Below are 14,006 nucleotides of genomic sequence, written 5' to 3'. Positions count from 1 at the left end.
CTGCATCATACTGTGAATCACAGTACAAGGGGTTGCACTGACCAGTGCTATGTGCAGGGGTCTGAGTTATGCAGAAAACCTTCATTTTTGTTCACTTCTAGCTTGAGGAGGAGTTTGGACTGGCCAGAGTCTGTAGTTTGCGTGGGGGAGTGTGAAGGAGGACCAGGGTGCTCTGAACAATTCCTTCCCAGCTGGCAGCACCTGCAGAACCACAGCCCAGTGCTAGAACCCTGGACAAGCGATGGCAGGTGAGGTGGTCCCAGATGTGGTTTCTGACCCTACACTCTATGCAGCCACATACTCTGCAGTGCAGATCTGTTTTCTGGGCCTGGCTGAGAGCTGGGAAAGTTTATTTTGCACAATGAGGCACAGCAAAAGGATAATAACAAAAGGATGATTCATCTCGGAACCACTGCTGCCAGCAGCCATGGGGTAATGACAGCCAGTGTAGTGGTATATTTTCACAAGGCAAAATTCCCCTTCAGCGTGCATATGTCTAGGTGAGTCCAAATGGGAAAATGGTTTCTGAAAATGTAATTACTACACTGAAAGATTTTTCTTAAAATAGGTCCCTGCTGTTGCTGTGAGTGCATATGATTATTCATTATTGTATTCCAGGAACGGCCCCCAAAATCTGAAGAGTTCCAGAACCACAGACTGACCTAAACTTTTTAATATACTCTTATGTAATTCTAGTGCCTGCAGTCAGTTGCAGACAGTTATGCTAGGAAAATTCACCAACAAATGCATTTGAAAAAGTAATTTGAACAACACCTAATTCTTAACCAAGCAGAAGGAAACAGGTGACATAGACCTCAAGAGAGGGAAATTGGTCAGAAAGGAGCAATGTCACACTAAGGAATGTGATGACAAGTACCTGGTGTGTGCTGCCAGCAGCTGCTCTGCCTCTGGGGTGCTGCTATAGTCAATTCCATCCACTCTGGCCTTACCATAGAATCAGCTCTCGGAATATAATATCCTCATTCCTCCTAACTAGGGAGAAACAAGGTTCTGCCGTCAAAAGGTGAGTACAGCTTTGTGTTCAGACACTGAGCACAGCTTCCCCTGTGTTTTAAGAGGGAAGCAGATTTGCATGTTCTGTACCGGTTACTACTGAAAGGAATTTGCTCTGTGCTCTGCGTGCGCTGGTCTGCTCTAACTTTGGCCTGGGAGATCCAGTTCAGACACAGAGCCACTTGGCAGTGGGACAATATGAACACTATATATAGGAAGGTTTTAGTTAGACCCAGGTCTAGTGCCAAACAGAGGAGCAGGTGCAGCTGACACTAATGATGAAGGTGTGGGGGAAGGAGGGGAGAACAAAGGTCCTGTCCAGAAGCACCTGACTAGTTTGAGGGCCCAGGAAGGCAGATTCACCTCCCATGATTTGGGTTCAGTGGTCCTCCCATCCCACAAGCTCCAGGGTTCACCATCACATCCCCTTGGGCCTGTATTTTTAGGAGTTCTCAGCAGAAGTAACAAATACAGGTGCAATCCTTTTAAGTAAGGGAGACCTTACATCTGCCCCTTCTCTGGGTGAGGGGAGCACAATCCCACCCTGGCTGTACTGACCTGGGCAGGCCACCACGCTCCTTTGCCAGGTCCGATGTCAGGCTGCCTTCAGCTTGTTTAGGAATGGTGTATTGAGCATTCAGAGGGGTAGGGGAGCCCCACACCAGAGAGCTCGATAAACGTGGAATTAAGAGATGAGAAATCATCTCCTAATTTAAGATCTGCCCCAAAGAGTGCCTGGCTTTTGACTAGTCATATTATCATACTACTTATATTATCATACTACTGCTGTCCTGCCAAACTTAAAACTGCACTTAGACTTCCTGCTAGCGGGGCCAGCCATGCACTGAAGGGCCTCAGAGGATTTCCTGGGTGTGAGGCAGAAAAATTACCAACAGTCTGATTTTGTTTGGTTGGAATAAATTTATTTCATCTGTCTGTAAACAAGGTGTTTTTAATAGTTATGGCATTTTTTGAAATGCATATTAAATCAGATGAGTTAGACTGTATCCCAGATGTAACAAAGTGCAGGGAAAGAAATGGACAAATCAGCAACAAGAATTTGTTTAAATCTGTACATTATCCACAAGGCCCAACAATAGAAGCAAATACTAGAATGTCCCTAAGGTAGTGCCAGTCAAAAGAAACCCTCAGAGTCAGTTAAAATCCATCTCACAATAGCAACAGTTCATTTTTTTTTTTTTAACAATAGTATGGCACAGAATACATATTAAAAAATTCATCACAAGACAGCCAAGTCAGTTATTCCAACCACTACCATCTCCCATTTATTCTTTAGTATACAGAGTTCTGCAGTTCTTGCAATGGACATACAGGTCAGAACAGTGCCTGAACTGAGTTTGGTTACAGACATTTTCAGATGACTCGTGCACAAGGCAGCTCACTCCATCATTTCTGCAGCAAGGGTGTGACAGGCCAGATGAAGATTTTTAAATTTGAAATGGTATTTTGACAGTTTAGCTTACAAACTACCGACCTTCATCCAAACAGTGGCTTCAGAGCAGCCAAACTCTGCACCACTAAGTGATCTGGCAGAAAGACTGAAGCCAGTCATAGCTCCCAGGGTAGCTGAAGGTGGCAGTTTTCCACAATGACATTGCAGTTTCATATTAAAAAACAAAAACACCACCCCCCACCCCCCCGACCCCCAAGCTGCAAATTAAAATTGGTCCTATGAGAAACTGAAACCAGACACACTCCAGCTGGTTATACCAGGCTAGCTAATGGCCACAGTGGCAGCCTTGCACAAGTCAACTACAGAACAGGAGCTGGCAAAAAAAAAAAAAAGTGCCTGAGCTATTGTAATGATGGAATGTCTGGGGAGTCCTTAGGATGGTGGTTTAAGGTCATGGGAGGAAGTACATCTGTACCCTTTCATAGTTTTGTGATTGCACTTGTTAAGCAGTACAACCTTCAGACAACATCAAGAAAAAGTAAGAGACTTAAGCCTACAGTGAAGTGCAATGACAAAACTAATGTGACATTAATAGCTTTTGAGTGGCAAATTGGTTAAACAAACCAGGCACTATAAAAATGGGTGTAAGCAAACACATGGGTTTAAAAAACAGAAACAAAGAGAGGGACAGAAATGAAGATATGCACACACTTTTTTCCTCCCAACCGTGCTCTGTGAAAGGAAGACTAGTGAGCTGTGACTTGCTCAAAGTGCTGAAGAGGCATTGATCAAATTAGATTGTACAATCGGCACCTTGTTTAGTATCTCAGTTGGTTTAGCTGTCAATATCATACTAATTGCTAAGACGAAGCAGAGCCTACACTTGGCATGTTCCCCTCCCAAGTTTCAAGTTATCATGCATATCATCATCATGGTGGTGCCAGATGGGCTCGGTTACCTACAGTGGTTACAGAGATGAACAAGGGGGAACTGGAGTTATGACAGTAGGAAATGGGTAAATAAAAAAACACAAACTACCATCTACGGTCTGGTAGCACTGAGCACAAGCGGGTGGTGCTGCAGACAGCTGCTAGGTGGATGGGGAGAGGCTGCTCAGACATCAGACCTCCTCAGGTATAAAGCCAGTTCATACGCTTTCTTGTTGAGTGTCCCTCCATGGACACCTTCCTTTCCCATGACTATAACCAATGCTGGAGTACACAAGGAAACAAAACAGAAATGAAAAGAATTAAAGGGAAAAAAAAAAAAACACCTTTCCCCACCAACAAAGGGATACAAAGGAGACACAGGTTCATACCCCATCACCCTGCATTGCTAGTAAAGTTTCCAGAATGTAAGGTTTAAAGCTCACCGCCAGGAAAATTTAATAGCAATCTTCCCCTAATACTTAACAGTCTGCCTAACAACTAGAACCCAGAGTCTCTCAAGTATTTTGCCATTGAGTATGCCTTCTTATTCAATCCGCCTCCATGGACCCCTTCTTTGCCCATTACAAAGACCAAGACTGAAAGAGAAAAGAAAAAAAAAGTTTTTAAAAGAGTGTGTTAGACATGGAAATAATGCAACTTTTAGGCAGTGCAATAAACACCCTCAAATTCAAGATTTAGTATTTGAGTATTAAGCTAATTTAACAGTTTTGTTAAAACACAGATGTAGAAAGGGCTGGGAGAAAGTACAAGCTATCCTCAGGGATTTTATCTAACTGTGGAAGCTTTAAGAGTTCACTGCTGAGAAAAATGCCACCAGCTATCAAAACGGCATTACAATGCCTCTCACCATCACTCATCAGCCAGCAAGGAAATCCTGGCAGCAGTTTAAACACCTGTAGGAGCAGGGGTACAGTGCATGTGTGGCAAAAGAAAATTCCCATGATCTGGAACCAGAGTAACTGCCCTGATGCTGGTAAAAAACCCCAAAGGGTGAGTTGGGCTGAGACTTTCCATGCAGTAAACAGCTGTAAACCACACTTTTTACATAAGACAAAACACAGGGACAATTGTCATACTGAGGCTCTCCCCACTCCCCCAGTTCCAGCAAGGTATCCCAGATTATCTGGTAAAAGGAACGCTGGAGGCTCACCAGCAAGAGCCACTGTGAGCTGCCATGAGATATCCCCCAACAGGGAGGGGGACACAAGGAACACTGGGCTGCTACAGGCCAGGGACTGTTCACCAAGCTGGGAATGCTGCAGCCAGTCTACCTACACATGATCATACACTGGGGCCTCAGGTTGCGCCATGGAAAGTTTAGGTTGGATATTAGGAAAACTTCTTCACTGGAAGGGTTGTGCAGCCCTGGCACAGCTGCCCTGGGCAGTGGTTGAGTCCCCAACCCTGGAGGGATTTAAAAGCCATGTGGTTGTGGCACTTGAGGACATGGGTTAGTGGTGGCCTTGGCAGCACTGGGAGAAGGGGTGGACTCTATGATCTTGGAGGGCTTTTCCAACCTTAATGACTCTATGATTCTATCTCCATAGCAATTTGCCCATAAAAGCTTAAGACAGTTCTCATTGTCATTTCACAAGTCAGAACTCTGCTTGTTTCACTTCAGTGCTGCCAACCCTCTTCCTGCATGCCTGCCCTGGGCTTTAGCCTACAGACATCTGCTCTGCCTTTGGTTTTACACCTATTAGCAAAAGTCTTGTCACTCATGAACCTGTTCCACAGCCAGCCCAAAAATGCTAGCCCAGGTGTTCCCAACATAAGGCACACCACTACTGGACGTTATTTCATATCCCAGATGAGTGCCTGCACCATAACAGATTTTACTGGAAGTTAAATGAAGAGCACAAAGGAGCAGGTGTCTGAGAATGAAGCACATTTCTCAGTGGTACCAAACTGGACAGGATTTTTCTGCCTGGACAGACTTTAGCAGGCTCAATAGCAAGTGCAAGAAAAGTTAATGTAGAACTTTTTAGTAGGAGCAGCTCATCCATGAGATTCACATCTTTGCAGAATAAACTTTCCATCAAGCAATTTACAATGAGAAAGCTTGCAGTCACTGCCTGTCATTAACAGACCCCTCCTGAGCTTCAAGTATGAAGTGATGGAATACCAGCTAAGCCTGCTTGGAGCTGCAGCCTGCTTTTTCCTGCTTGTCACAGACCTGTCAACTACTGCACAGCCTGGTGCTGGGCTGGGATGCAGGTGGGAACAAGGATGAGTATAATTCTCAGTCAGAACTCAGCTAGAGCACTGCCATCCACTCCCTTGCATCATTTCCCAAAATTAGCCATTAAATACAGGAGTTTGGTTCTCCTAATAGCTGGAGTCTATACTTAGGGTCACATTCCTAATTTAGCTATCTGAAGGTAGAGAAAAGGGTGCTTACCTCGTCCAGCTCTGCCTACAGCAACATTATATGTCGGCTCACCACCTTGACTCTTTGTCCTGATGTCCATTGTGCAGTCACCATCGACATACAGGCTATCTCTGATCACAGAGCACTTCTTTGCACCAAGGGTCAGACCATTGGTGAAGAAACCCTCTCGGTCTTTTCCTACAACCATATCTATTTCTCCTGGCTGTCAAAGGAAAGAGCTCAGAGTTAGCACGGAAGGGTATATTGCTGTAATTTCTATTTAGAACTGGTCCCGTCTCGTGTGGAGAGACCGAGGCCGTGATTTCCCCTCGCTACCCGCAGGAAGTGCTCCAGAACACAGGGCTTTGTTAGGCGCAGTCTGGCTGCTCCGCGGTCGCTGCGCGCGGGGGAGCCTCTGCCTCAGCGATTCCGGGCCCGAGCCCGTTAAACGGCGCAGGGCGTCTGCCGGAGCCTGACCCCGGGCTGCCGCGGACTCTGTCCGCACCTGTCCCGGGGGATCAGCCCGGGGCCTGCCCGCACCCGCGGCATCAGCCCGGCTGCGGCCCGCCCGCGGGGCCCGGGCTGCTCCCGCCGCCGCGGCCCCTCCGCCTGCCCCTCGGGAAGGGCCCCGGGCCCGGAGCCTGGGGGTGCGGCGCGGGCCCGGCCGCACCGCGGCGGCCGCAAAGTGCAGCGTCACGGCGGGCCCGGCCCCCCGACCGCGGCCCAGGCGGCCCCGCTCCGCCTCGGCCGGGACCGGGCCCGCCGCGCCCGGGGCGGGGCCGCGTGGGGCCGGGGGAGTCGCGCCGGCGGCCGCGCTCGGCCCTTCTCTTCGGGCGGCGGGGCCGCGGAGCCCGGCGGGCCGGGGGCGCGGGCGGGCAGGGCGGGGGAGCATCAATGGCAGAGCGCCATCTTGGCGGAGAAAACATGGAGCCGGCGGCGCGGCGGCGTTCGAGCCGCCTTCCTCCGCCGCCCGCCTCGCACCGGGCCCGCCGCCCGCACCCCCCGCCCCGGGCCGGCCGCCGCCCCCGCCCGCGGGACCGGCCCCGCGCCGCTCCCGACGCGCACAAAAAGGCGGCGCGGGCGGCCGGGCCCGCGCCCCCCGCCCGCAAGGTGCCCCCGTCCCCCGGCCACGGCCCGAGGGCCCCGCTCCCGGCCTCGCTCCCGCCGGCCGCGCTCCCGCAGGCCCCGCTCACCGTGATGCTCTGGAAGATGCCGCCGGCCGTGGCTGCCCAGACGTACTTGGCGTCGCAGTAGCCCACAATGGCGGCCTCCTGGCAGCAGCCATCGCACATCAGGTTGTCCACGTAGCTCTGCCAGCCGGCCATGATCGCGGGGCGGCGGGCGAGGGCGAGCGGGCAGCGGGCGGGCCGGGGGCGCGGGGCGGGCGGCGGTCCCGGCGGTGCGGCGGCGGAGCGGACCGAGCGCTGCGGCGGCGGCGGCGCGGCCCAGCCCAGCCCTGCGCTGCCGCGCCGGGGGCGGGGGGAGGAGGGGCGCGGCCGGCACCGCCCCCGCGGCCGGGGGGAGCGGGCCGGGGGCCGGGGCGGGGCTGCGGCCGGCGCCGGGACCGATGTCCGGTGCTCGATGCCCGGGCCCGGGGCCTCTCGGCCGCTGGAGATCGGTGCGGGCAGTCCCGGCACTGCTGCGGGGGCCGGCCCAGCCCGGCTCGGCCCGGTGGAATTGAGGAGCGGGCGGTGCGGGACCCTCCCCGCGCCCGGCTGGGACCGCGCGGGGCAGAGCCGCGGCGGGGCCGGAGATCCGTGCGGCCGCCCCGATGCCCCCACCGGAGGCCGGGAGCGGCCGGGATCGGTGAGTACCGGCGGTGGCGCCTTCCAGCCCGGCCCGGGGCTAGCCGGGCGCGGCCCCCGGGGCTCAGGGAGAGGCCGCGCTGCCTGCCCGGCGGGCGGTCCCGGGGAGCCCGGAGGGGTCAGGGCCGCGGGGCAGAGCGGTGCCCGCTCCCGTGCACAGAGGGTCCGGCGCCCCGTCCTTCCCGTGCCCCGCTCTGCCCTCACGGCCCCTGGCAGTCGCTGCATTTGTGTTGTTTCTATAATCTCAGGTCTGCCTTCGCGCCCCTCAGAGAGGGCTTGAGCCCTGCCTGCCTCGCCCGTGCCCTTCATCCTCCCGGACCTCAGGGATGCGTTCCTTTCTCACACACCAGCATCTGCTACATTTTTTTTCTACAAGGGGTTGTAACTGGTGGTTTTGTGGTTTATTGTTCCAGGTTCCACCAAGTCTCTATTGCAATAATTTAGTTCCACGTTCATTACAACACCCGAGGCTGGTGCCATTGGTTTGATGCACTGATACTGGGCCCTGGGCAGGATGGCTTGGCTGCTCCAAGGCTGTTCTGGGTCGCAGGAGTGTTCACCAGCACCTTAAGGGTGTGTTTCGAGGCAATTGTTCTGTTTTTCATAACATTGAAATTGGTGGGCGGTCACCTTGCTTTTGAGCAGGGTGAGTTTGCTTTATTGGATGACTGTTGTGATTCTTGGGGCAGTGCAGACGGGGAGGATGTGGCCTGGCCGTCCATGTCAGTAGCTTTGTGGCTATAATTCAAGGAGTTAGATCTCATAGCTGAATATGCCAATGCATAGTATACAATAAATGAATCTGCCTTTTCCTGACCTTTCCTTTACCTTTCCCTTACCCTTCTTTTCCTTTACCTCAAGTCCCCAGGTATTTATTATGGATAACCCAACAGCACACTTCAGGGTTTCATAGTCCTTTAACAACCTAGTTCTATTGTCATTGGATTGAGTGTTGTTTAGTACTAATTGCTTGGATTACTAGATACTTGGAAAAGAGCTCATTTCTATCTTTTACCTTAACTCTATAAGGGTTTCTTTTCTCTATTTTGTTTTCACAGTGCCTTTACCCCTCTGAATTTGGACAGCCATCATCCATGTATCCCAGAAACATTCTTGAGTCACTGTATCTACCAATGAGTTACAGTCTTTAAAGTTGCTTTTAGCTTTTAAAATAGCTAAAGCTTTTTGTGCAGTTTGACTTGCATTCATCATCCTACCTCCAGAGATTCCTTCCGTGGGAAGGAGAAAATGTTCTCTTCTGTCTGAAAGTGCCATTGAGGGTCGCTTCTCTGTTTACTCCTGGTCTGTAGGAGGTCCCAGTTAAACGGCTAGTTCTTACTAGCACAACATGAAATGTATCCATCTGAAATTAGTGGGAAGCTGATGAGCCCATTAGTTTTAGAGTTCAACCAAAATATGTTTGATTTTTTGTTGATTGTCTTCAAGTTGCACTAAGGTTTCCAAATTGTGTTACTTTAATAAGTTGATTTAATGGATATAGAGACAGACATCTCGTGACCCAGGGGCAGGCCTTGAGGATTTTGGAGCTGCTTATTTGCTATGATTATCCTTTTATTAATCATCATTATCCTTTGATTAATAAGAGGTGGGCTTCTCTTGGACAGCAGGCTGCTTGGTACAAGCATGCAGGTATCTCACACAAGAACCTGTGGGTTTCCAGGACTTTAGCCAAAGGCCCTCTTGCCTGAAGGGATCTCACCCTCCAACACATTTGTCCATCCCTTCTGCCCAGTGAGCATCCTGAACCCTGTGCCCTCCTGAGCCCTTGCAGCCCAGCATCCCGTCCTGTTTGACAGGAGGCAGAGAGCCCATGGTCGCTGGCAGCCCCGAGCTGGGCCAGGCTCTGGGGAGGAGCTGCTGCTCTCCACAGTCCAGAGCCACGCCAGGCTGATGTGTGGTGATCCAGGGCTTTGCCTCTGTGACAGGTGTTTCACCTGCGTGTCAGAGTGCAGAGAGGGCCAGGTAATACTGCTCTTGCCTCACAGGCAATATTATCTTTTAATAGCTGCACAGACCAGGTGATCAGTGGTGTGAGGTCTGTTTTGGTGTGTGGATTGTGTTAGCCATACAGGGAATACAGACATCTGTTTTGAATGATTTGAATTGGAAATACCTGCATGGAAGTCTGGGATCTCCTTAACGTAAATGGTTGGATCAGAGTAGAGGATTTCACGGCTTGGTAGCTCAGCTTTTAGTCATGTTATTTGTGAACTAACTCTAGTAATATATTTAGAAAGTGAAGTCTAAATTGGGTTGCTGTTATTTAATGTTTCAAAGCTACCAGGTAGGTTGTATAATTTGCAGATTCAGCAGTAACGAGTCATGTTTCTGAAAATCATGATTCTTTAATTTTATTTTCACTCTTAGGTGCCTCATTTGGTTGTGTGCTGTATACAATTGTTACAATACTGTTTGTGTAGACACTACTGCAGCAGCACCTTTGAGACTGCTGTGTTTAAGAAAATGAGGGTATGCTCTGTATGTTAAAGATTGTAAGAGCAGAGACCTTCAGTGTTGTTGGGGTTGTTTGTTTTTTTTTTTTTGCTATAACAGTTAAGTGGAATTTGAGACATTTCTGAAGCAAAATATTTATATATGTATAAAAATATCCTTGTTAAAATTGATAGATGTAGTAGGTCATTTTAACATCAGTGCCTAGACTCACATAGGAAATGGACTGCTTTTAAGCTATAGCCATATAGTACATAGTTGTGAAATCATTATTTCTTGCATTTTAGTCTCTTCCTACATTTCACCTGATAGTTGTTCTTTCTGGAATTTAATTGCACACTACAGCCACAGTTTGGTAGGATGTTGTGCAGCTTGTAACAATTCCTGGTCTTTTACTTCTGTTCAGAACTTTGTCTAAAATTGATGTTGGATCACATCTAAGAAAAAGAATAATTTGGAAGAATTCTAAAGTACTGGCTGTGCCTAACCAGAGTGTACTCACTATTTACAGCTTTGTGAGAAACTTGACTGCTTTTATATTGTTAACAGAAAAACTGAAATTGGCCAAAGACTTGGAGGAGGATTATATTTTGTGAGTAATGTAACTTGGGTTTTTCTGTCAGGCCTTGTAGCTACCAGTACTGCTGCTGTGCTTGGAATGATGAGACAGCCAAAGGCAGGACTTCTCACAATAGGATTGTTTAGGCTGGGAAAGCTCTCTGGGATAATTTAGTCCAACCATTATGATGTCACAGGTTCTAACTGTCTTTGACCAAATTACTGTTTTTCACCATTTGGAGATTACTGTAACCAGCACTTAGGTACAGACAAGGAGGGCAGTCAACCAGCAGCAGAACGCAGCCTGGCTTCTTTGTGGAGAAAACCTTCCCAGAGGCAGGGCTGCAGTGCTGGGCTCTGTGGCTGTGCCCACGTGGGCGCTGCTCTGGTGCCTTCCCCTGCTGACCACGCTGGGTCCTGCTGGGCCCTGGCCGTCTGTCTCTTCACCACATGTGCTTTTGGAAGTGCAGAGGGAAACACCAATTGACAAGTGCTACAAGTCTGTGGATTCACTGCTTCTGGTGTCAGCCAGGAGCAGTGTGTGTCAGCCTGGTGAGGGTCAGGCTGGGCAGGGTCCTTCCACAGCTACCCAGGCAGGGGACTTGGCTGAAACCCCAGGAAGCCACCAAAGACCGGGATGAGTGTTAGCTAGAAACAAATTATGAAAATGACATATTAATGTGTGGAAAATGTGAAACTAGGTTTAAAAAATATGGTAATTCAAAATGCAACAATCATGAAGACCACAGTACAGAGTTTTATTGCACAGCTACTAGAGCTGTGCATGACGAAGGTCCTGTCCCATGACAGCACAACTGTGACTGCGCTGCAGACAGCCTTGTACAATGGCACTTAAACCATCCAGAAAGTTCTGAAAAAAGGGTGCTTTTCTGGTGTATCTTGCATTGTTTGGATCAATGGTTTAACTTCATGTTAACTCTCCATTAGGAGAGTTTCATCTCCTTAGAGGATTTTGGCCTGGTATGGTTTTACCAATAAGATAGCTCAGCAAAACCTTTGTTTTCCTATGTAAGACAGTTATGTAAGCAGTTCTGAGGGGGTTCCCTTGCTTATTCTTTATTTAACCATCAAGTTCAAACAGAACAAACCCACAATGTAACTCTGAAAATCAGACACAGGAGTAGGGATATGGCTATGTCATATAAGAGCATGAAATTGCTTCTGTTTCAGTGGCTTCCAGAAGTACTTAAAATAGGAGGAATGACAGTTCTTTATGATTTACAGACCAGCCAAAGCACTAAAAAAGATGTCTAAAGTCATGGAACTTTGCTCAACTTTAGGATTTTTAGGGTGAATTTTTTATCTTGCTGGTGGTCAACAGAAAAGAAATCTTATTCCTAGAAATTAAAGTACATTGTATATAAATTCTTACTTGGAGAAGTAGTCTCTGGTTCATAATGGTGTCTTTGATGAGTCCCTATACGAGTAACAAGTACAGAATTATGACACAGCTTTCTATGCCTCACAGTTACCAAGCAGTCGGACTTCTCAGTGTGCTTAGATCCTGCAGTATTTTGTTTTGCTTAAAGTCAAGCAAACAGAACCCAAATAGGTGACTGCTAACTGTTCAGTTATGAAATAAAGAGTATGAAACTGTGAAATTCATTAAGTTTGTAGATAGCTTGATGCAGTCTTGGATAGGTGTAATCATACTCAGTCTTAGGTCTTTATGTTATTTTGCCCAAACTTGTGACTCATCACATGCCTCTGGCTGTTGCAGTGAGTGAAAGGCTGTGGGGAAGTTAATCTTAAAAGTCAAAACTGAGGCTAAGAAATGCAATAAGAGGGTTGGAGAAGCACAAAGTTAGAGGGAGAGAAAGCAGAAAAGTGGAAAATGAAGCACAGCAAGCACGGGCTCTTGACAGTCATTTTTTAATGGATATTTGTGCAGTGTGGTTTAACAGGGACAGTTAACAATCTTACTGTGGTGTAAAGTCTGAACCTGTGACCCCTGTGCACGCTTCACTGACCACAACAAGAAGTGATAGGAGATGAAAGAGAACATTTAACTTTTCACAGGCTTCATCTGCTTGGTTTTTTCTCTGTCACAGTTGACTGGTAGAACAAATTTATCATTTTCAGAGCTGGTCTGCATGTTTTCAGTGTGCTAGCATGCACTGAGAAGAAAATCCGGTTCTGACTGTTGTGCTGTGGCAGGAGCATGGAGACCCTGTCCCCTGGGACACCATCCCAGGCAGCAGCTTTGTCCTGCCAGTGTCTTGGTGACAGCCCTGACAGACGGTTCTGTTTTTGTAGCTCACAGTTACTGTAGGTGATTGTTTCTGCACCGCTTTCTGCTGCACGTTCAGTCACCCACATGATGCAGCTGGGGAGCTCTGGAGCTTTGTTCAGGGCATTATTATCTTCATTCAACTTGCTTTCCCTGGTAACATCTGTAAATGTGTTTGTCTGTGTGCGGCTTCCACCTCTAATCACAAATTATTTTGCTGTTAATGCTTGTTACTTGTTAAAAATCCAAAGGATTTTTGAATGACAGATACATAAATTTATCTGTGATACACAATTTCTACCTAATACATCCACTGTCTTCAAAAGCATTTAATAATAATTCTGAAGTCTAAAAAGCCATATTTTCCTAGCAAAATGATAGCAGTCTAACCTTATACCAAATTTTTCTTTGGTCACAGAAAACTTGATCCTAGCTATAAGCAACAGTCAACTTGCTTGATGTTAGCTCATCAAAGAAGAAACAGTGTACATTTAATATTTAGAATATTTTGGTGTGAATTTTTGGTAGTTGAAGTACTGCTTAGTTTCATCATGAAGAGAACTATTTCTGCCATAGGTGTAGTGCTTTTCTCTCATTTGCATCCACTCAAATAAATATCACATTTTTGAGGAACAAAGTATATGAAAATTGTTCTGCTCAAAGTTGTCTATGTAATCTTAGAAGTGTATTCAGTCTGAAAATGAAAGTCTAATACTGTGCAACTGTAGAGCAGCCACTCTGGTACGAGTGAAAGGAAACATGAAGAATATAAAAATGGGAGGAGTGGGGAAAAGTAGAAATGAAGAAAGGGGAAAATAGCCTAAGAATGATGCAGTTTCATTTAGAAGGTTTTATCTTCTTTCAAAACACCTCTCAAAAGACAATAAGTCATTCTGTCTCTCAGCTGAACTGTTCACTGTGGAAGGTGAGCGTGTGGCAGGCTTGAGGAGCAGAGTCACTGCGTGGAGCTGGGGCAGCTCCTGCTGTGCCACACTCGTGGGGCATCCCCAGAGGCCTGGGCGTGCTTCAGGAGGTCCTGATCTTGCTGTACCCCCATGCCATGGGTGGCCAGTCCCCCAGCAGCACTGCTGTGACCACACAGTGAGTGCCTGCGGAGGAAACGTTGGATCTCAGGCAGGGAGCTGTTTTGGAGCAGACAGATGAGGTATTG

The 14,006-nt window shown here is 48.3% G+C and overlaps 1 protein-coding gene and 1 long non-coding RNA gene across 9 annotated transcripts in view; one reads left to right on the top strand and one right to left on the bottom strand.

Moving 5' to 3' along the window:
• Positions 1–1,915: 1,915 nt before the first annotated feature.
• Positions 1,916–7,139, bottom strand: PFN2 (profilin 2). Of its 2 annotated transcripts, none has more exons than XM_066556982.1 (3): positions 6,943–7,139; positions 5,780–5,972; positions 1,916–3,639 (listed from the first exon to the last, which is right to left on the bottom strand). In XM_066556982.1, exons 1-3 carry the CDS (start codon positions 7,072–7,074, stop codon positions 3,542–3,544), a joined length of 423 nt encoding a protein of 140 aa, XP_066413079.1. In that variant the 5' UTR covers positions 7,075–7,139; the 3' UTR covers positions 1,916–3,541. The 2 variants fall into 2 exon arrangements, with proteins under 2 accessions (XP_066413079.1, XP_066413078.1); XM_066556981.1 differs by having other exon boundaries at positions 1,916–3,953; positions 6,943–7,129.
• Positions 7,140–7,316: 177 nt separating this feature from the next.
• LOC136560671 (uncharacterized) overlaps positions 7,317–14,006 on the top strand; it is a 38,954-nt gene continuing 32,264 nt past the window's right edge. For 2 of the 7 annotated variants that reach the window (XR_010784190.1, XR_010784188.1), the window contains exon 1: positions 7,318–7,555. This is a non-coding gene — a long non-coding RNA (uncharacterized lncRNA). Of the gene's footprint in view, positions 7,556–7,967; positions 8,128–14,006 lie in introns of all 7 variants that reach the window. The other 5 variants (XR_010784187.1, XR_010784192.1, XR_010784189.1 and 2 more) reach the window with 5 other exon arrangements.

Source organism: Molothrus aeneus, chromosome 10, assembly GCF_037042795.1.
Source record: "Molothrus aeneus isolate 106 chromosome 10, BPBGC_Maene_1.0, whole genome shotgun sequence".
Lineage (NCBI taxonomy): Eukaryota > Metazoa > Chordata > Aves > Passeriformes > Icteridae > Molothrus > Molothrus aeneus.
The sequence above is the reverse complement of the archived record's forward strand: the minus strand, read 5'-3'. Positions and strand labels throughout refer to the sequence as shown.

Bases quoted from the DNA above. Each gene is read 5' to 3' on its own strand.
- PFN2 (XM_066556982.1), bottom strand. From the start codon at position 7,074: ATGGCCGGCTGGCAGAGCTACGTGGACAACCTGATGTGCGATGGCTGC. The intron at 5,973-6,942 runs GTGAGCGGGGCC...TTCCTTTGACAG, and splicing joins GCATCTTCCAGAGCATCACG to CCAGGAGAAATAGATATGGT. The intron at 3,640-5,779 runs GTAAGCACCCTT...TGTGTACTCCAG, and splicing joins TGTAGGCAGAGCTGGACGAG to CATTGGTTATAGTCATGGGA.